Source organism: Halichoerus grypus, chromosome 11 (assembly GCF_964656455.1).
Source record: "Halichoerus grypus chromosome 11, mHalGry1.hap1.1, whole genome shotgun sequence".
NCBI classification, from domain to species: Eukaryota; Metazoa; Chordata; class Mammalia; order Carnivora; family Phocidae; genus Halichoerus; species Halichoerus grypus.
Genome location: NC_135722.1, coordinates 8,413,510 through 8,433,593, shown reverse-complemented (window position 1 = coordinate 8,433,593; position 20,084 = coordinate 8,413,510). Strand labels below are relative to the sequence as shown.

At 40.4% G+C, this 20,084-nt stretch overlaps 1 protein-coding gene across 3 annotated transcripts in view; it reads left to right on the top strand.

Moving 5' to 3' along the window:
* The window catches only part of RTN3 (reticulon 3), a 62,347-nt gene extending 42,266 nt beyond the window's left edge, over window positions 1-20,081 (top strand). For all 3 annotated transcript variants that reach the window (XM_036100414.2, XM_036100416.2, XM_036100417.2), the window contains 6 exons: window positions 10,903-11,110; window positions 13,215-13,353; window positions 13,813-13,882; window positions 14,679-14,725; window positions 16,188-16,246; window positions 17,936-20,081. In XM_036100414.2, coding sequence (XP_035956307.1) covers window positions 10,903-11,110; window positions 13,215-13,353; window positions 13,813-13,882; window positions 14,679-14,725; window positions 16,188-16,246; window positions 17,936-17,981 — 569 coding nt within the window. In that variant the 3' untranslated portion in view covers window positions 17,982-20,081. The remainder of the gene's footprint in view (window positions 1-10,902; window positions 11,111-13,214; window positions 13,354-13,812; window positions 13,883-14,678; window positions 14,726-16,187; window positions 16,247-17,935) is intronic.
* The last annotated feature ends 3 nt before the right edge of the window (window positions 20,082-20,084 follow it).

Genomic DNA, 20,084 nt, shown 5'->3' with positions numbered 1-20,084 from the left:
TTTGCTACTACTTAAAAAGTTGTTGAAACCTTGTTGAAAGGTTTTATCAGAAGGGATATTAGATTTCCTTAAATGCCTTTTCTGTATCTTTTGAGATGATCAATCGTATGGTTTTTTTTTTTTTTTTTAGTTTATCAATATGCTGAATTATATTGAATGATTATGAATGTTAAGCCAATCTTGCATGTTTGTGAAAAACCCCACTTGGGTCATAGTGTATTCTTTTTATATGTTGTTGGGTTTGACTTGCTAAAATTGTGTTAAGGAATTTTTGCATCTGGGAGGCACCTGGGTGGGTCAGTCAGTTAAGCATCTGCCTTCAGCTCAGGTTATGATCCCAAGGGTCCTGGGACTGAGCCCCACATCGGGCTCCCTGCTCAGCTGGGAGCCTGCTTCTCCCTCTCCTTCTGCCTGCCGCTCCCCCTGCTTGTGCTCTCCCCCAACCCCTGTCAAATAAATAAATAAATAAATAAAATCTTAAAAGAAATTTTTGCATCTGGGGTGCCTGGGTGGCTCAGTCGGTTAAGCGTCTGCGTTCAGTTTGGGTCATGATCCCAGGGTCCTAGGATTGAGCCCCATGTCAGGCTGCCTGCTCAGCGGGGAGTCTGCTTCTCCCTCTGCCTCTCTCCCTTCCTCTGCTCATGCTGTCTCGCACCCGCGTGTGTGCTCTTTCTCTCAAATAAATAAAATCTTAAAGAAAAAAGAAATTTTTGCATCTGTGCTCATGAGCAGTATTTCTTGGTAGTTTTCTTGTAATGTCTTTGTATAGTTTTGGAGTCCAGGTAATACTGACCTTCTAAAATGTGTTGAAAGACATTACCTTCTCATTTTATTGGAAGAATTTGTGTAGAATCAGTATTACTTCTTGTTAATGTTTGGCAGAATTCCCCAGTGATGCCATCTAGGCCTGGAATTTTCTGAGTGGGAAGCATTTTATTTATGTTTTACTTCTTTAATAGATATAGGACTAGTCAGTTTATTTTTTGAATGAACTTTGGTAGTTTGTGTCTTTGGAAAAATTTGTCCATTTTATCTAAATTATCTAATTTATTGGCATATTGTTGTTCATAATACTCCTTTATTATCCTTTTAATGTCTGTAGAATCTGTAGTGATGTCACCTCTCTCGTTCTTGGTACTGGCAGTTTTTTTACTCTTTCACCTTCTCTTGATTAATCTAGTTAGAGTTTTATCTATTTTATTGATACTGTCAAAGAACTTTGGCTTCATTAATTTTCTCTGTTATTTTTCTGTTACCTATTTCATTGATGTCTGCTCTGATTTTTTTTTTTAAGATTTTATTTATTTATTTATTTGAGAGAGAGAGAGAGCATGAGCAGGGGGGAGGGTCAGGCAGAGGGAGAAGCAGACTCCCTGCTGAGCGGGGAGCCCAACATGGGGCTTGATCCCAGGGCCCTGAGATCGTGACCTGAGCTGAAGTCACTCAACTGACTGAGCCACTCCAATGCCCCGATGTCTGCTCTGATTTTTATTATTTACTTTCTTCTGTTTACTTGGGGTTCAGGTTCTTTTTCTGGTTTTTTAGGGTTGCAGCTGAGATCACTGAGTTGTCATCTTTTCTAACATAGGCACTTTCATGCTATGTATTACTTTAGTTAGATCCCACAAGTTTTGTTTGTTGTTGTTGGTAATGGTGGTGGTGGGTTTTTTTAGATCCCACAAGTTTTTATTTTCTTTCAGTTCAGAATACTTTCTAATTTCCCTGATGATTTCTTTTTTGATTCATTAAAAGTGTATTTAGTTTACAAATATTGAAGGTTTCCCCAATATCTTTCTTTCCCAATATCTTTTGTTATTATTTCTAATATAATTACCTTGTAGTCAGAAAACATAAAAGTGACTTGAATCCTTTAAAATGTATTCAGGGGAGGATGCCTGGGTGGCTCAGTCAGTTAGGTGGCTGCCTTTGGCCCGGGTTATGATCCCAGGGTCCTGGGATAGAGTCCCACATCGGGCTCCTTGCTGAGCAAGAAGCCTGCTTCTCCCTCTCTCTCCCTCTGCTTGTGCTCTGTCAAATAAATAAAATCTTTTAAAAAAATAAAATCAAATAAAATGTATTGGGGGCACCTGGTGGCTCAGTAGGCTAAGCATCCGGCTCTTGATTTCGGCTCAGGTCATGATCTCAGGGATGTGAGATCAAGCCCCGTGTCAGACTCCATGCTCGGCGTGAAATCTGCTTGAGATTCTCTCTCTCCCTCTGCCTCTGCCCCTCCCCCTCCTTGCATGTGTGTACTCTTTCTCTCTCAAAATAAATAAATAAATCTTAAAATGTATCGGACTATTTCATGGCCCAGGATTTGGTTTATCTTGGTGAATGTTCCACATGTACTTGAAAAGTTCTGCTGTTGTTTTGTGGAGTGTTCTATAAATATCAAGAAGGTCATATTGGCTAGTAGTGTTTAAGTCTTCTATATTTTTACTGATTTTTCTGTCTACTTGGTCTACCAATTATTGAGAGAGAGAGATGTTGAAATCCCTAACTATATATATATTTCACCTTTATTGGGGTACAATTCACATATACTATACAATTCATCCATTTAAGTGTGCAGCTAAATGTATTTTATCATCACTGTCCAATTTTAGAACATTTTAGTCCCCCTACAAAAAAGAAACCCCATACTCATTAGCATTCACTCTTCATTTCCCACCACTACCACAGCCCTAAACAACAACTAATATATTGTCTGTCCCTATAGATTTGCTTATACTGGATGTTTTATATAAGTGGAGTCATGCAATATGTGGTCTCTTATAATTGGCTTCTTTCACTTAGCCTGATGTTTTCAAGTTTTAGCCATGTCATAGCAAGTAGCATTAGAACTTCACTCCTTTTTATTGCTCTATAATAATTACATTGTATGGATATATACTACATGTTATTCATCTATTCATCAGTTGATGGACATTTGGATTGTTTCCACTTTTTGGCTATTATGAATAATGTTTCTGATAAATATTGGTGTACACGAATTTTTGTGTTGTTGTATGTTTTTATTTCTCCAGCATTTGCCTAAGAGTGGAATTGCTGGGTCATATAATAATTCTAAGTTTAGCTTTTTGAGGAACTGCCAAACTGTTTTCCCAAGTGGCTGCGCCATTCTTCATTCCCACTAGGAATGTAAGAGGGTTCCAATTTCTCCATGTCCTTGCCAATATTTGTTACTGTATTCTTTATGATAGCTATCCTAGTGGGTTCACTGTGATTTTGATTTGTACTTCCCTAATGACTAATGATGTGGAGCATCTTTTTATGTGCTTATTGGGCATTTGTAATCTTTGGAGAAATGTCTATTCATATCCCTTGTTTATTTTTCAGTTGGGCTATTTTTTAATTATTGAGTTTTACAATTCTTTATATAATCTTGTATTTTGAACACAAATACCTTATCAGATATATAATTTGCAAATATATTCTCTCATTTTGTGACTCTTGTCATTTTCTTGGTACCGTTTACAGCATAAAGGTTTATAATTTTGATATAGTACCGTTTATCTGTTCTTTTTTTGTCACTTGTGCTTTTGGTTGAGAAATCATTGCCTAACTCAGGGTCACAAAGATTTACTCTTGTTTTCTTTTTTTTTTTTTAAGTTTTTATTTTAATTCCAGTTAGTTAACATACAGTACATACAGTGTTATATTAGTTTCAGGTGTACAATATAGTGATTCAGCAGTTCCATACATCACCCGGTGCTCATTGCAAGTGCACTCCTTCATTTCCATCACCTATTTAACTCCTGTTTTCTTCTAAGAGTTTAAAGACAGTTTCTCACTTTTCTGAAACAACCATTTATCTTTTTCTTTCTCTATAAACCTTCTTCATCACCTTGCCCTCACGTCAGCTGATGACCTCAACACTTTTTTGTTGAGAAACTAGAAGCATTCAGAAAGAAATCCCTCTTCTTGCAGTCTTCAGATCTATGAATGGGCCTGTGTCTGTCCTCATCTTCTTCACTGTGTTGCTCTAACAAGGGTCAGCCACTTCATCTGGGCTCTGGGTCTCTATCCCTCCCTTCTCCTGAACTACTTCTGCCCCCTTCAGCTCTTTCTGCTTGTGTCAGCATATAAGCATGCTTTAGTGTTTCCCATCTTTTTTTTTTTTCCCCCATCTTTTAAAAAAACTGTCCCTTGGCCCCAAATGTCCCTACTCCCCCTCACAGCTAGACTTCATAGGCATTTCCTCTCCCACTGCCTCCACATCTCACCACTAATTCCTCTTCTGCTCCCTTCAGTTGCTTGTGTTTGCATCACTCCACTGAACAGCTTTTTTTTTTAAGATTTTATTTTATTTTATTTTATTTTGAGAGAAAGAGCATGAACGAGGAGGGGCAGAGGGAGAGAGAATCCCAGTCCCATGACCCTGACTGAGATCATGACCAGAACCTAAATCAAGAGCCGGGCGCCCAACTAACTGAGCCACTCAGGTGCCTCTCCATTGAATAGGTTTTTTTTAAAAATATGTCAACCACTTAATCTTTTTTTTTTTTAAGATTTTATTTATTTATTTGACAGAGAGAGAGACAGCGAGAGAGGGAACACGAGCAGGGGAGTGGGAGAGGGAGAAGCAAGCTCCCCACAGAGCAGGGAGCCCGATGTGGGGCTCAATCCCAGGACCCTGAGATCATGACCTGAGCCGAAGGCAGACGCTTAACGACTGAGCCACCCAGGCGCCCCCTCCATTGAATAGTTTTAATCAGATCACCAACTCTCTCCATGTTGCCAAGTCCATGATTACCTTTTTCCTTATTCAAGCTCAGCAGAATTCATCAGTTTCCACACCTCCTCAAAGTACTTCTCTCTCCACTTCTGTGATACCATACTCTCTTAGTTCTCCCCTACCTCCCTGGTTACTGCTTCCGTTCACTTCCACTAGCTCCTCTAGTTTTATTCAGTTACTAAATATTAGAGTGCCATTGAATTAAGACCTAGGCCTGCTTCCCTATCAGTCCTAGGTAACCTCATCCATTTTTATGACTTTTAAATATTGTTTGTGTGCTTGTGACTTCCAAATGTGTATCTCCTGCTCAGACTTGGCCTGTGTGCTATATACACTGGTGGCCATCTCGAACATCCATCCCAAACTAACATGCTTTGTACTCTGCTATTCCTTACCTTACCTCATTAAATGACACCACAGCCATCCATTTGTTCAGGCCCCAAACCTATGGTTCATCCATATTTCTTCTGTCGATCATCTCCCACATCTCGTCCACCACCAGGTTCTCCCTGTTCTACTCCAAAATATAGCTCAAATCTGTCCACTCTTCTCCATCCTGACTGCCCCCATCCTAATCTAAATGACCATCATCTCGCACTTGAATCTCCACCTTAGTCTCCTACAAAGTCTCTCTGCCTGTACTTTTACCCCACCCCAATCCATTTCTGAGCCACTCAGGTGCCCCTTTTGCCTTTTTCTTCATGTGTTTGGTCCTCCTAACTCTTCCTCCACAATCAGAGGACAGTAAAAGTGTACCTCTTTTTAAAATACAATATACCATGTTATTCCCCTGCTTGACCTTTAGTGGCTTCCCATTTCACCTGAAGTTAAAATCCAAGCTCCTTACCTTGCTCTATAAAAGTACTCCATGATCTAGCTCCTGCCTTGATCTAGCTCCTCCTCTCCAGCCTTGTCACACCCTTCTGGCCTTTTGCATGGCCAGCTCCTTCTCATTTTTCATATCTCACCTTTCATGTCAGTCCTCCAAGAGGCTTTTCCTGACCGTTAGCTTCGGTCATGCGTGTTAGAGTACACACCTTATTTTCATCATGGCACAATGGATTCATATCTTACAAGCCTCTGGTACAGGTAACACTTAGCTTGTTTGTTATTCATGCCTCTCTTCCCCCCCGGAAAGTAAGGATCTTGTTTGCCTTGCTCACTGTTATATTATATTCCCAGTTACTAGTACTTGCCTGGTACATGGTAGGCACTTAATTAAAGCTTGCTGAGAGGGGCACCTGGGTGGCTCAGTCAGTTGAGCATTCAACTCTTAATTTCAGCTCAGGTCATGAGATCGTACCCTGCATCAGGCTCAGTGTTCAGTGTGGAGCCTGCTTACGATTCTCTCTCTCTCCCTCTCCCTTTGCCCACGACCCCCCAACCCCGCACACACACACTCTCTCTCAAAAAAAAAATAAGGAATTTCCTGTTTTAAAGAAGTTCTCTACTGAAGTAGTAGGAGCAGATGAATGAAAAGTAGAAGAAAAAACATTTTGTGGAACCAAACCATTGCAGCCTCTTGGTGCTTTCCTGGTTGTGAAGCAAACACTAAAACCAAGTCTAGAGGCTTCATCATTTTAAACTTCCAGCAGCTGCCTCATTTCTTGCCTTTTTCTTTTTCTTTTTTTTTTAAGATTTTATTTATTTGGGGCACCTGGGTGGCTCAGTTATTAGGCGTCTGCCTTCGGCTCAGGTCATGATCCCAGGCTCCTGGGATCCCACTCCCCCTGCTTGTGTTCCCTCTCTTGCTGTGTCTCTCTCTGTCAAATAAATAAAGTCTTTAAAAAAAAAAAGATTTTATTTATTTATTTGAGAGAGCGGCAGAGGGAGAGGGAGAAGCATTGGCTCCCACTGAGTAGGGAGCCCAATGCGGGTCTCGATCCTAGGACCCTGGGATCATGACCTGAGCCGAAGGCAGACGCTTAACCGAGTGAGCCACTCAGGTGCCCCTTTTGCCTTTTTCTTCATGTGTTTGGTCCTCCTAACTCTTCCTCCACGATCAGAGGACAGCATTTCCAGACTGCCAAGTTCCTTTCTTTGGTATTGTATGCTCAGAATCCTTGGTCCGCTGTACTTGATAGGCTCCAGGTGCAGAAACTTAGCCTCTCATAGATTGAGAGAGATCGTCAGGAAACAAATGCAAACTGTGGTTATTAGCCCATGTTTTAAGCACTTATGAACAGATTTAAAGAAAAATAAAGCAGAATAAGGAGATGGAGTGTGATCAAAGGATGGGGATGTTAGGTGGGGTGGGCAGTCTGAGGGAAGTAGCCCATGAACCAGGACCCAAATGAGGTGAAGGGGCAAATCATGTGACTTTGTGGAGGAAGAGCATCCCAGACAGAGGTTTGAGGGATTAACCAGCTTTTCCTTTCCCTCTGTTATCCGCCCCCCCTTTAATCAGTGTGTCCCTTTTCTAGACCAGACCATAATTCTACCATTGATTTTTTTTAAGACCCAGCCTAGGGCCTTAATACTGTTGTGCAGGTTGTGTACTGCACACCTCTAGGGGACACCATTCACATGTGTACTCATTGTAGGTTTGACTATTTCTTATGACAGTTTTCCAGCAGATGGCAGCAAGGTTCATGAGGACAGGGTGGCTTTTGCTAATCTAGATTTACATATAGGCTAGTGTCATTACCCCTCTTTGATACATTCAAGTCTTTTTCTCTCTGGACCCCAGTCTTACCCTGTAAGCTTTTCTTTCTTTCTTCTCTTTCTGTCTTTCATTCAAATATTTCAAACTTAAACAATTGCAACTATAGTACAAAAAACTCCCATATAACCTTCACTCTAGTTCAACAGTTGTTAACATTTGCCTATCTCTCCTTTCCCCGCTCCTTTCCCCGCTCCATAGATTTATCTCTCCTTTCCCCGCTCCATAGATCCATGTTTTTTCTTTTTTCTTTTTTTTTTTTTTAAGATTTTATTTATTTATTTGAGAGAGAAGAGAGCACGAGCTGGGCAGAGGGAGAGGGACAGGCAGACTTCTGGCTGGGCAGGGAGCCCAACATAGGGCTCTATCCCAGGACCCTGAGATCATGACCTGAGCTGAAGGCAGATGCTTTTTTTTTTTTTTTTTTTTTTTTTTTATTTATGTGTTTATTTATTTGAAGGCTGATGCTTAACCAACTGAGCCACCCAGGCCCCAATGTATGTTTTTTCCTGAACTATATAAGAGCTGATTGCAAACATCCTGCCCCTTTACACCCCTACTTTGGAGTGTTTGTTTTTGTCTTCGTTTTTGAACAAGAATTTTGTTCAAGAATTTACATAGCCACAGTACACTTACCATATTTAGGAAATTTAATATTGATACAGTATAGTTGACCCTTGAACATCGCGGTAAGGGGCACTGAGCGCCATGTAGTTGAAAATTCCCATAGAACGTTTGATTCTCCAAAAACTTAACTACTCGTGACATGCTGTTAACCAGAAGCCTTACCACTAACATGAACAGTCAGCTAATACACATTTTGTATGTTATATGCATTGTATACTGTATTCTTAGAGTAAGCCAGAGAAAAGAAAATGTTATTAAAGTCAAAAGGAAGAAAAAATACATTTACAAGTACTATACTATATCAGAAAAAAATCCACAAAAATGACCCATGCAGTTCAAACACGTGTTGCTCAAGGATCACCGGTGCTTTTATCAGTTATATAGTCCACATTCAAATTTTGTCTGTTGTCCCAGTGGTGTCCTTTAGAGCCTTTTTTTTTTTTTTTTAAGATTTTATTTATTTGACAGAGAGAGACACAGCAAGAGAGGGAACACAAGCAGGGGAAGTGGGAGAGGGAGAAGCAGGCTTCCTGCCGAGCAGGGAGCCCAATGTGGGGCTCGATCCCAGGACCCTGGGATCATGACCTGAGCCGAAGGCAAATGCTTAAGGACTGAGCCACCCAGGCGCCCCTTTAGAACCGTTTTTACACCTTTATCCAGTGTTCAGTCTATAATCATCACACTTGGCATTTATGTGTTGTCAGATCTTACCTCCTTTATTTTTTGCTGTTTTTTTATTGAAGAATAAGTACAATGTTACATTAACTTCAGATGTACAGTGTAATGATTCAGCAGTTCTGTACATTACTCAGTGCTCATCACAGTAAGTGTACTTACTCTAAACCCCCTTCAGCTATTTCACCCACCCCCACCCGACCTCCCCTCTGGCAACCACGTTTGTTCCCTGTAGTTAAGAGTCTGGTTTTTTTGTCTCTTTTTTCTTTGTTCATTTGTTTTGTTTATTAAATTCCACATATGAACGAAATCATACGATACTTGTCTTTCTCTGTTTGACTTATTTCACTTAGTGTTGTACCCTCTAAGTCCATCCATGTTGTTGTAAATTTCTCAGTCTGGGTTTGTCTGGTGTTTTCTTATTAGATCTAGGTTTTATGTTTTTGGCAAGAACACCACAGAAGTGATGTTGTGTCCTCAGTGCATTACACCAGGAGGCACATGGTATCTGTTCCATTCCGAAGCATTCTGTGTTGAAACTGTGCTTGTGGTCTTAGGAACAGTGACGTCTATATATTAGGACTCTGACTGTAGGAATCCTGCTTAGTATTTGCTCTCATAAGAGGGTAGCACTCTGTTCAGCTTTCCTGTCCAACTAGGTGAGTCTGGGACTCTCACCTTCCCATCAGGAATCATAATGCCTCTTACTTCTCCTAGTGTCACATCCCTTGGCTGGAATCTCTGAACCAGTGATTATTTCTTCTCTACAATCAGCATACCTTTAGTGTGAAAGTTTCAAGTTAGGTTCCGTTGGCTCCAGCAAGGTTAGGCTTCAGAGTTGAGTATTGTAGCTGGAATATGGGGAAGAACTAGGTGCCAGGGGGTCCACTTGAACAGATTCAAGTTCATTTTACCCTCAGTCACAGTCTTGCAGGCCTATCATATTTTAGTTGTAGTTAAAATTTGAGTGTTTACTGCATGTCATTTACAAAGCATTCTATTGCATTGGCCTCCTATAAAAACAACTCTAGGAAATAGATGTTACTTTCTTTATTTTACAAAAGAAAAAACAAAGGTTTAGAAAGGTCATTTAAGACAATATGGCTAAAAATTACCAGGACTCAAACCTGTCTCTCCAACTCCAAAGCCCTTGCCCTTCTTCCTTTTTTTTTATTTTATTTTTTTAAGATTTTATTTATTTGCGAGAGAGAGAATGAGAGACACAGAGCATGAGAGGGAGGAGGGTCAGAGGGAGAAGCAGACTCCCTGCTGAGCAGGGAGCCTGATGTGGGTCTCGATCCCGGGACTCCAGGATCATGACCTGAGCTGAAGGCAGTCACTTAACCAACTGAGCCTCCCAGGCGCCCAGCCCTTGCCCTTCTTTATGAACAGAAAAAACCTGCAATAGGACCATTAGTGTCGAAGTTAACCTTCACAGATTGAAAATTCAAATATAGTGTCATTGCTAGATTGAAGGTGATTACTAGAAACTTTTACACACAGTTCTTGAGGTGTCTTTAAGTAGAAGAACTTAGATTTTTCCAGTTTGGCTGTCCCACATCATAAGACCCACTTCCCTGAGACAGTTTCGGTTTATACCTGTTTCCTAATAATTAGTTATAGTGTCCCCATTCATTTTCAGAGGTATAGCGGTTTAGATAATGATGTGGTCCCCTACCTATCATCCTTCCTGAGTTCTCTTCAGATTAACATAGAGACAAAGGTGTTTTGTTGTAGCTAACACTAGTCGAGTTTGGTTTGTTTTTATCCACCACTCTCTTCTGCCTCCACCCAATTTATACATACATTAGCTTTGGTTTTATAGTGACCAAACGAATTTATCGGCCTAGTTTGCTTAATTTAGTCAACAATTAACAAGATTTTATCACACTTACTCTACATCCTTTCTGCTAAAGCATTGCAAGAAATTGACACTTTATCCCATTGTACTTCAGTAGCCATCTCTAAAAAAATACGTTTCTAAGTTTTTGTGAACCTGTCCAGAAACCACAAGAATCTTTTGCAGTATGAGTCCTCACTCCTGACATACAATTTGATTTTCATTTAACAGATTCTCTTAAGGAGGGTTGCGCTTGTAATTGCGTGCTAGTGTAATGCTTCTCAGGTATGCAGGACACAGCCAAAGAGCAGTCCTGGCCACGTGGCTACATGTAACCTGTGTTCCCTTTTCTTTTGGCAGTGCACGATCTGATTTTCTGGCGAGATGTGAAGAAGACTGGGTTTGTCTTTGGCACCACACTGATCATGCTGCTCTCCCTGGCAGCTTTCAGTGTCATCAGTGTGGTTTCTTACCTCATCCTGGCTCTTCTCTCTGTCACCATCAGCTTCAGGGTCTACAAGTCTGTCATCCAAGCTGTACAGAAATCAGAAGAGGGCCATCCATTCAAGTGAGTGGAAGTATCACAAGTAACATTCGACAGTTTAGAGAAGGGGTTTGCCAAGGCTGGGCAGGTCTACCAATCAGACCTGACTAAGTGAAGAATTATAGAGCCTAATGCAGCTGATCCCTTGCATGAACCATCAGCTAGAAACCTTGCCACTTCAAAAGTGACCAAGTTAGGAGCCAAGAACTTTTTGACAAACTAGGGGCTCACACTTTAAGAGCAAAGAAGACTGTCTGAATTCCTGAGCAGGGCCTCCAGGACAGCACCCGGTTAGATGGGGTCCCAAGGACATGCTTAAGTTCCCTATTATAGTTAAATCTTTTTGTTTTGGTTTGGTTTTGATTTTGATTTTTTAAACATTTTTTATTTAAATTCAGTTAATTAACATAGTGTATTATTAGTTTCAGAGGTAGAGTTCAGTGATTCATCAGTCATAAATAACACCCAGTGCTCATTACATCACGTGCCCTCTTTATTATCCAACACCCAGTTACCCCATCCCCCCACCCACCTCCTCCCATGTAGTTAAACCTTAAAACAACTTTGAAATCTCAGTATTGAGGCTGTGCTCTTAGTAATATCAAAATTTGATATGTTTGCTCTTAGTTTTATTACTGATTTCCTTCTTATCTCTCCTTTAGTTTTCTTTTTTTTTTTCCCCTTTAGTTTTCTTAATACCAGGAGCAAGTCTTGAGGCCAGTAGGTCATGCATTTCTAGAATCCACTTGCTAGCTTTCTGTGCTGTAACTTTAACGATGTTTTCCCCTTGGAAATCTTAGCCCATAAACAATTTTAATATTCACAAATGACCGTTTTTTCAAAACCTTTTCGTCATAGGGAAAGAAACTCTTCCATGACCTCTCAAGACTATGACAGAATAAGTGTCTGGCTGCAGCTCTGGTCCTTTTATTTTCTCTTGGTGAAAATAGAAGACAATTTAAACTATATGTGGCATTTAAAAAGTTATCGCAAATTAATTTTAACAAATCAGTAGCTGCTCACTGAGTGAATAAATGTGACTTTTGCTACAAGCTCAGATGTCTTAGCAGCGTTTTTCCTCTTCTGCAGGACACTGTTATGGAATATAAAATGTGTTTTGTCAAGTTGTATGAATTACAGCATCTAATTTTTATAACTTTTGTATTTGGTAGTAAATATTTTCTTAATAAATAGGAAAGGAAAGCATGCCTGTTGCTTTTCTCTTTTTTCCACAAGACTATAGGCTCTTTAAGGCAAAAGCAGTTTTCTCTTTCCTGATATGTCAGTGCATAGCAGAGGGTCTGATGCTCAGTAGGCACTCAGTAAGTACCGAGTGAAGGAACAAGTTATGAGCACATGGTTACATCTCAATTCTGTAGGGCATCTGCAAACAGAACCCAAGTCTGTCTTTTTCTATAGTTGTCCACCCTATCAAACTCAGTATCTCCACTCTCCTTTTTCTTCTGTTAACAAATATTTTATAATGCCTCTTTTATCATTTTGAAATGAAATTCGTAGATACCTATTAACAAAATTTCAAAAATAGACTGTAATTGTAATATAAAGGAATAAGATAGAAAGTCATTTATAGTAAAATAATATATATTCCAGTCAATATTTAACTGCTTGGACATGACTACACGCACACAAAACAATAGAGACATTAGATACTTGTACTTAGATGTATAATCTCCAGTACAGATGTGATTTTCCAAAGTAGTGTAAAATATCTTAGTAAAGTTTAGCATAAACAAAATACAGTTTTTTAGAAAATTCAGGATATGTTAAAACTGGGGAAAATACCTTGTTTTTATATGTTCTGGGCTTTTGATAATTATAAATGAGTTCACCTTCATAAATATCCTGTGAGGCAGTAAAAGTTATGCAGGGCATAGGACAATTCTTTATTGTGTATGAATGTCCCACACTTTGCAGACATCTGGCATCTTTGCTTCTGCTCACTGAAAGACAGTGGTGCCCTCTCCCCAGCCCATGAAAGCAAAAAATGCCCCTACAGATTTCTAAAATGTGCCCTTGGGGGAATTTCACACTCTAAATAACTGCTCTACTAACAGAAAGAGATCTTCTTCCTTGTCAAATGTATGACTGTTGTTTTTTCTTCTGGAAGAGCCTACCTGGATGTAGACATTACTCTGTCCTCAGAAGCTTTCCATAATTACGTGAATGCTGCCATGGTGCACATCAACAGAGCCCTGAAACTCATTATTCGTCTCTTTCTGGTGGAAGATTTGGTTGACTCCTTGAAGGTTAGTTGCTTCTACAGCTTTTGGTGGTGAGGCTGAGGAAAACCAGGGACTAGGTTATAATTCAGAGGAAAAACAGTAAATAAATGTATGCAAATGTATTTTGCATAAAAACAAATGTATGCTTATCTCAATCAACCTGTGAAAAATGGGGATAGGAGTCAGTAGAGAAGACATCTCCTACACCTGTAGAACTAAGTGCCCTCCCAACAAGGGCACCATCATTGACAGAAATGCAGTCACAGTCTGTCTTTGAGCTTAAGAGGACTACAGAATTCTCGGATGCACACTGCCAACGTATGGTGCAGACGGTGTGTAACCTTCATTGTGAAATTATAATTACGTATGGCATACATCACTAAATTTATGCAGACTTAATTGGCAAGAGGAGAATGGCATCAGTTAACCTAAATTTTGCATTATGATTGTTCCTGCTTAACCCTCTGATGTTGGCCTTCACAGCTGGCTGTCTTCATGTGGCTTATGACCTATGTTGGTGCTGTTTTCAATGGAATCACCCTTCTGATTCTTGGTAAGGTGACAAGGAAAATGTCTCCATGCTCTTTGAAGTACAACTAGCCTTGAACAACTCAGGTTTGAACTGTGGGGGTCCACTTATACGCAGATTTTTTACAGTACAGTATTGTAAATGTATTTTCTCTTAGGATTTTCTGACTAATGTTTTCTTTTCTCTAGCTTACCTTATTGTAAGAATACAGTGTATAATACATATAACATACGAAATATGTGTTAATTGACTGTTCTTGGTAACACTTCTGGCCAACAGTAGGCTGTTAGTAAAGTTTGGCGGGGGGGGAGTCAAAAGTTATATGCAGATTTTTGACTGCATGGGGTATCCGTGCCCCTAATCCCCACGATGTTGAGGGGTCATCTGTAATTGGTAAAAGTAGGAGCCAAGAGAATGCCCAGCATGTCTCCACTCCTTCCATGTGGCCCAGCCTTTAACATCCATAAACCTTGAATTAGATGTTGGAAGAACCTGTGTTTGTGGCCATAGGTTTTTTGAAAGGTCTTAACTATAAAGAAATATCAAAACAACCAGAAGTAAAGGAGAGTTGTCTACATTTGGTTTAAATATGGGGATCTTATAGAAATCATTTTCATAATCTGGAAATTATTTGTGATACAAAGAAAGCCTGTGTACCTCTAGCTACCTATCCTTAAATGAGAGCCCTAGGTAGGATTTCTCATATTGAAGATCTGTGTTTCCCTATATTTCATGAGGAAAAATGTGTGTGTTACTTGAGTCTTGGGTCTTTTTGACTGTCTCACATTTATACTTGCCGTGTCCTGTGATTCTCTTACAGCCGAACTGCTTATTTTCAGTGTCCCCATTGTCTATGAGAAGTACAAGGTGAGCGCTTGTCTGTCTCGAATCAGATATGCCTGTTGATGTATGACTAGCTTTAGTTTATTTTTTAGGCATTGAAGGTTTGGAGTGATCATTTTCTTTTTTTTTTTAAGGATTTATTTACTTATTTGAGAGAGAGAGAGAGAGTGCACAAGCGGGAGGGGCAGAGGGAGGAGGAGAGAGACTCTCAAGCAGGCTCCACGCCCAGCTTGATCTCACGACTCTTGAGATCACGACCTGAGCGGAAACCAAGAGTTGGACACTTTACTGACTGAGCCACCAGGGCCCCATGAGCGATCATTTTGTAACCATTTCTGCAGTCTAAGTTTGTAAGTCAGGAGCCTGTAAGAAATAGTGGTTTCCTGTACCAAGAGAAACTGAATGTTTAGGAGAGAGAAGGGTAGGAAGGTATATTTTTATGCCTTGTTGTGGGTCTTTTAAGTATTTCATGTGGATGCATTATCTGTTCAAAAAAAGAAGTTGAAAAAATGCTTAAATAAATAAAAGCTGGTGTCCGAAAAGAAATTTAAACTATCGAGGCTATTATGGGAATGCATCTATGTGAAGAGATGTTTGCATCGTGGAATGGTGAATACAAAGCCTTGCTAGATGCTGTGAGTTTATTCTTTACAGATTAAGTCATCAATCAACAGGCTTTATTTATGCCTTTTGGTATTAAATGAATTAGTCTTACCTAGGAGCCAGAACACATTTGTGATTACAGAATATAGATTAAATAGACCGTTTTTAGTATTCAGAAAATGCTTTACTCCAGTATCTGTAAAGGAAACACCTAAAAAGTAAAACCTTAGCAAAACAAATGAGTGATTTTTACTTCAACAGAGTATTATAAGGTGTTTATGGCATAATTTAAAGTCTGAAACCCGAAGGGTCTTTTTAGGTTTTGTTTTGTTTATGTGGGCTTCACGCCCAGCATGGAGCCCAGCGTGGGGCTTGAACTCAAGACCTGAGCTGAGATCAGGAGTTGAGTGAGCCACCCAGGCACCCCTAATACCTGAATTTTTTGGGTTTTTGTTTGTTTTTAAGATTTTATTTGAGAGAGAGAGCAAGAGAGCACAAGCAGGGGGGAGAGAGAGAAGCAGGCTTCCCACTGATCAGTGAGCCTGATGTGTGGGGCTTGACTTACTGAGCCACCCAGGTGCCCCAATACCTGAAGTTTTTAAAATACTCATAAAAACTGGGCATCATTGGGGCAGCTGGCTGGCTCAGTCAGTAGAGCATGTGACTCTTGATCTCAGGGTCGTGAGTTCAAGCCCTGTGCTGAGTGTGGAGCCCACTTAAAATAAAAAATAATAATAAATTTTAAAAACTGGCGTTGTTTTCATTTCCCAGAACATGCAATAGTGTTTTTAAAAAATGGTTAACACTAGGAAACAGAACATTACCTTCAGGAAAATTGTTAATCTGTGTGTTGCCATAACTGAGTCTCTTCCCTTCCTTAAAGACCCAGATTGATCACTATGTTGGCATCGCCCGCGATCAGACCAAGTCGATTGTTGAAAAGTAAGTATGCTTTAGTTCCGCATTTTATCAGAACGTGTTGCTTTTCTTCCCCAATTATTTTTAGCCTCCTCTATAAAATACTGATTCAAAGAAAGGAATTTTCATCCTGAAGAAAAATGTTGGTTACTAGTTTGATTTTACTACAAATTATTTCATCCTTCTTCTTTAAAAAACATCCTTTGTGTCTTAAGATCAATGGAATTAGAAGCTTTGCTTTTCTGAATTGGCCTTGTAAGTGTATGCAGCTGCCCGCCTGCGTGCATCAATTTTAAGCCAAACTCTTCCTTCTCTTTTCAGAAATAAGAGTTTTACTAAATAAATGACTCAAGGCACAATGCTACCTTTCCTAAAACTACCAAATCCCTGTTTTCTCTTTTTTTTTGAACCAATTTAATATTAAAATCAAGTAATAAAATATTGGTAGACATTTCTATGACTCCTTCTACCAAGGAACCATTTGGGGTTTTTTGTTTGGGGTTTTTTTTGTTTTTTTGCCTTTTTTTTTTTTGTAATTATGGCAAATACTAAGGAACCCACACTTCTTATTGAGATGTTAACGTTTTTTCATATTCAGATATTTAAGAAATAAAACACAAGCAGCTAAATCTTTTCTGTTTTGTTTTGTTTTTTAAAGATTTTATTTATTTATTTGACAGAGAGAGAGATAGCGAGAGCAGGAACACAAGCAGGGGGAGAGGGAGAGGGAGAAGCAGGCTTCCTGCCGAGCGGGGAGCCCAATGCGGGGCTCGATCTCAGGACCCTGAGATCATGACCTGAGCTGAAGGCAGACGCTTAACGACTGAGCCACCCAGGCGCCCCAGCTAAATCTCTTTTGTGCGCGCACGCGCACACACACACACACTTGCCGCCCCAGTCCCTTTCACACCTCAGATTTTAGTGCTTTTTCCAGTATTGATAAGTGGAAACTATGAGTATATGCCCACCGCTCTGGCTTGATGCCAGGGTCTTTACTTGCTCTTTTGCTTTTTCAGGTATACATTAGAGCTAAAACCAGGCAAGGACAGTTAGCACAAATCCGTATCTGGTTGCTGTTTACTCCTGATTGTGAAATACGGACATAGCTTAGCTTTAAAACTGATGTCTTGGTCAGTCCCTGCTGTGGGATCTAGGATTTGTGAGGAGTGGCTTTGACATTGGCTGAGAGGTATGTGAATGACCTTAGCGATGGCTAACCTTAATGCACAAAATGAAGGGTAGCTTTGGTGTTCTGTGAGGGGCCGGAAACTGTTGCCAGCTCCTGTAGTCTTTTTATCTGTCACCTTGACCCTTGACTTCTGGTTCCTTTTGTGGCACTAGTGGGTCACTAGCATTCCCAGAGGAACGGATTCTTGCACTGCCAGCGTGTGGAACACAGCAGGCGTTACGCCCACATACCCCTTATTCTTCTCTGGAGGCCCCAGTGAGGGACGCAAGAGGTGCAGGCAGTGAAAGAGGACAGGCTGCAGGCATGATGGCAGGGAGTGGGGATGGAGCTTTGCGGACCCCTCGGCTCATCCCAGACCAGACTTGGCCCCTGCCTCTTTTCATCCAGAATAAGCCCTGTGGAGATGGGAGATTATTTGTCACATTGCTCCGGCAAGTCCAGGGCTGTCTTTCGGTGTCACTGTTGAAGTAAAAACCTACAACTAATGTCTGTTTTCACCTTTTTCTTTTTTTTTTCTTCAATAGGATACAAGCAAAACTCCCCGGAGTCGCAAAAAAGAAGGCAGAATAAGTACATGGGAACCAGAAATGCAACAGTTACTAAAACACCACTTAATAGTTATAACGTTATTACTTGTACTATGAAGGAAGTGCTCAGTGTCAGCTCGAGCCTGCATTCCAAGCTTCTTTTTCTTAATTTGGTGTTTTCTCCCCTCCTTTCCCTTTACCCTCAGTATCAAGCACAAGAATTGTTGGACTAAAAAAAGAACTGATATCTTAGGACCCAAAAGAATAAAGAGAGAGTCAAATTAATAGGATAAATCAGTACCTTAATGGTGGTGGAGCTTTTACTTGTAGCTTGAAAGGGGAGAGATTGGAGGTCAAGGAGAAAATGAAAGATAAAGCACTGCTCTTGGACTCTGCTATCCAGTTCTCAAGGACTAGTCTTACACAGCTTCCCATCAGAGTTTTACCCTTATTTTTAAGTTAAGAAATAATGATTAACTTATGAGGAAATTATCTGGGGACAAGAGTGGGATTCCTTCCCATGGGGTTTTTGGCAGCCCTCTGATCCCATCTTCCTGCCCCACAATGTGAGCAGCTACTCGTGATATTCCTCTTCTTCACGTAATGCTATAACTTCCAACTCTATGAATAACCTGTAGGTGATAGAGTTCCTGATTCCCAGAATGCCATCTGGGAACCAAGAATGGAAATGGAAGGTGGTGGGGCTGGGACGACCCTCCCCTCCCGCTCACCCCTAGGAAAGGAAAGTCTCTGCCATTTGGGAGGGTGGCGTCTGTGTCTATTCTCGTAGGCACCAGTTCTGAGCTTTAGTTTGAGAACTCATTCCTGAATGTGCTTTCCTCCTCCTTCCCTGCCCACCTCACCTCAAGTTTAATAAATATGGTTGTACTTTTCTTATTATGAAATAAATGTCTGTAACTGCTGTACACTGCTGTAAACTTGTTAGAGAAAAAAATAATCTGCATGTGGGCTCCTCAGTTGTTGAGTTATTGTAATCCTGTCTCAGTCCATGGGGGGGGAACATTCTCAAGAGGTGAATACAGAAACATAAAAGGCCTTTTTTGCTTTTATCTTTTCTCCGCAGCTTCCTCCTTCACATGCTACATCTTTAACCTATGCTTATCATTGTATCCTAAGGACCAAAGCCAAGCTGGCTTGAGAGGAGATTTTGTGTGTGTCTGTGGTTAAGAGACCACAAATTAGTGTAAGAAAGTATGTTCTGTGGTTCATATGGAGTTTTAACTTTGAGGCTAGCTTTACGTGTGTGTTATGTTTTGAGGGTTCCTTTCATCTTCAGGCACGTAAAATGTCTCAGCACCTCTGTCATGGCCCAGGGTGCTCCTTTTGAGAGTGTTTTCCAAGAAGTTTTAGGTGAGGGCAACCAGGCAGGACCAGATTGTGTGGATGGGCTCCGTGTGCAATTAAAAGATAAACAGAACAACCCAGACAGACATCAGATGGAGGGCGATCAGGAATCTGATTCCTGTTGAGACAAGTGTCTTTCTCCCTTTCCAACATGAAAATTCAGTCAACTTGAAAGAAGTCATCTGTGAGTTCCTTCAGGTTGTAAAACTTGTGGTCATGGTAATCCAGAGGGAATGTGCGCTGGTGACTTTAAAGTAAGGGCTACAGTCTTTGATGGTCCCAAAGCACTGCAACTCTGTAGAAGGTAGTGGAAGTTTTCTTTCTACTGTTTTGGAAAAGTTACTTCAGCCATTTAGATGGGTAAAAGGTACCCTTGCCTTACTCCATTTTCCTATTTACTTAGCCCCCTTTCCTTTTTAATGTTTAAGCTGATTTCACATTGTCCATCCTATCTTATGCCCTCCCAAGAAGTCAGTGCACTGATCAACTTTTTGGGCTTCCCCTCCAAAGGACCCTTCTCTGCACTGGAAGCCTCCACACCTAGCTCTTTTGTTTTGTTACTGCTGTGTTTAGGTAATTGGACAGATCTTTGTGCCACACAGGAATTTTTTTTTTTTTTTTTTAAGGAAAATCTATAGATGAACTATTACTAATGAAACTGTGTGTGCGTGTATGTGCGTGCAACATAAAAATACAGTAGCACCTAAGGAACTTGAATCTTGGTTCCTGTAAAACTGCAAATTGATGTGGTATTAATTAAAAAAAACAAAAAACAAAACAC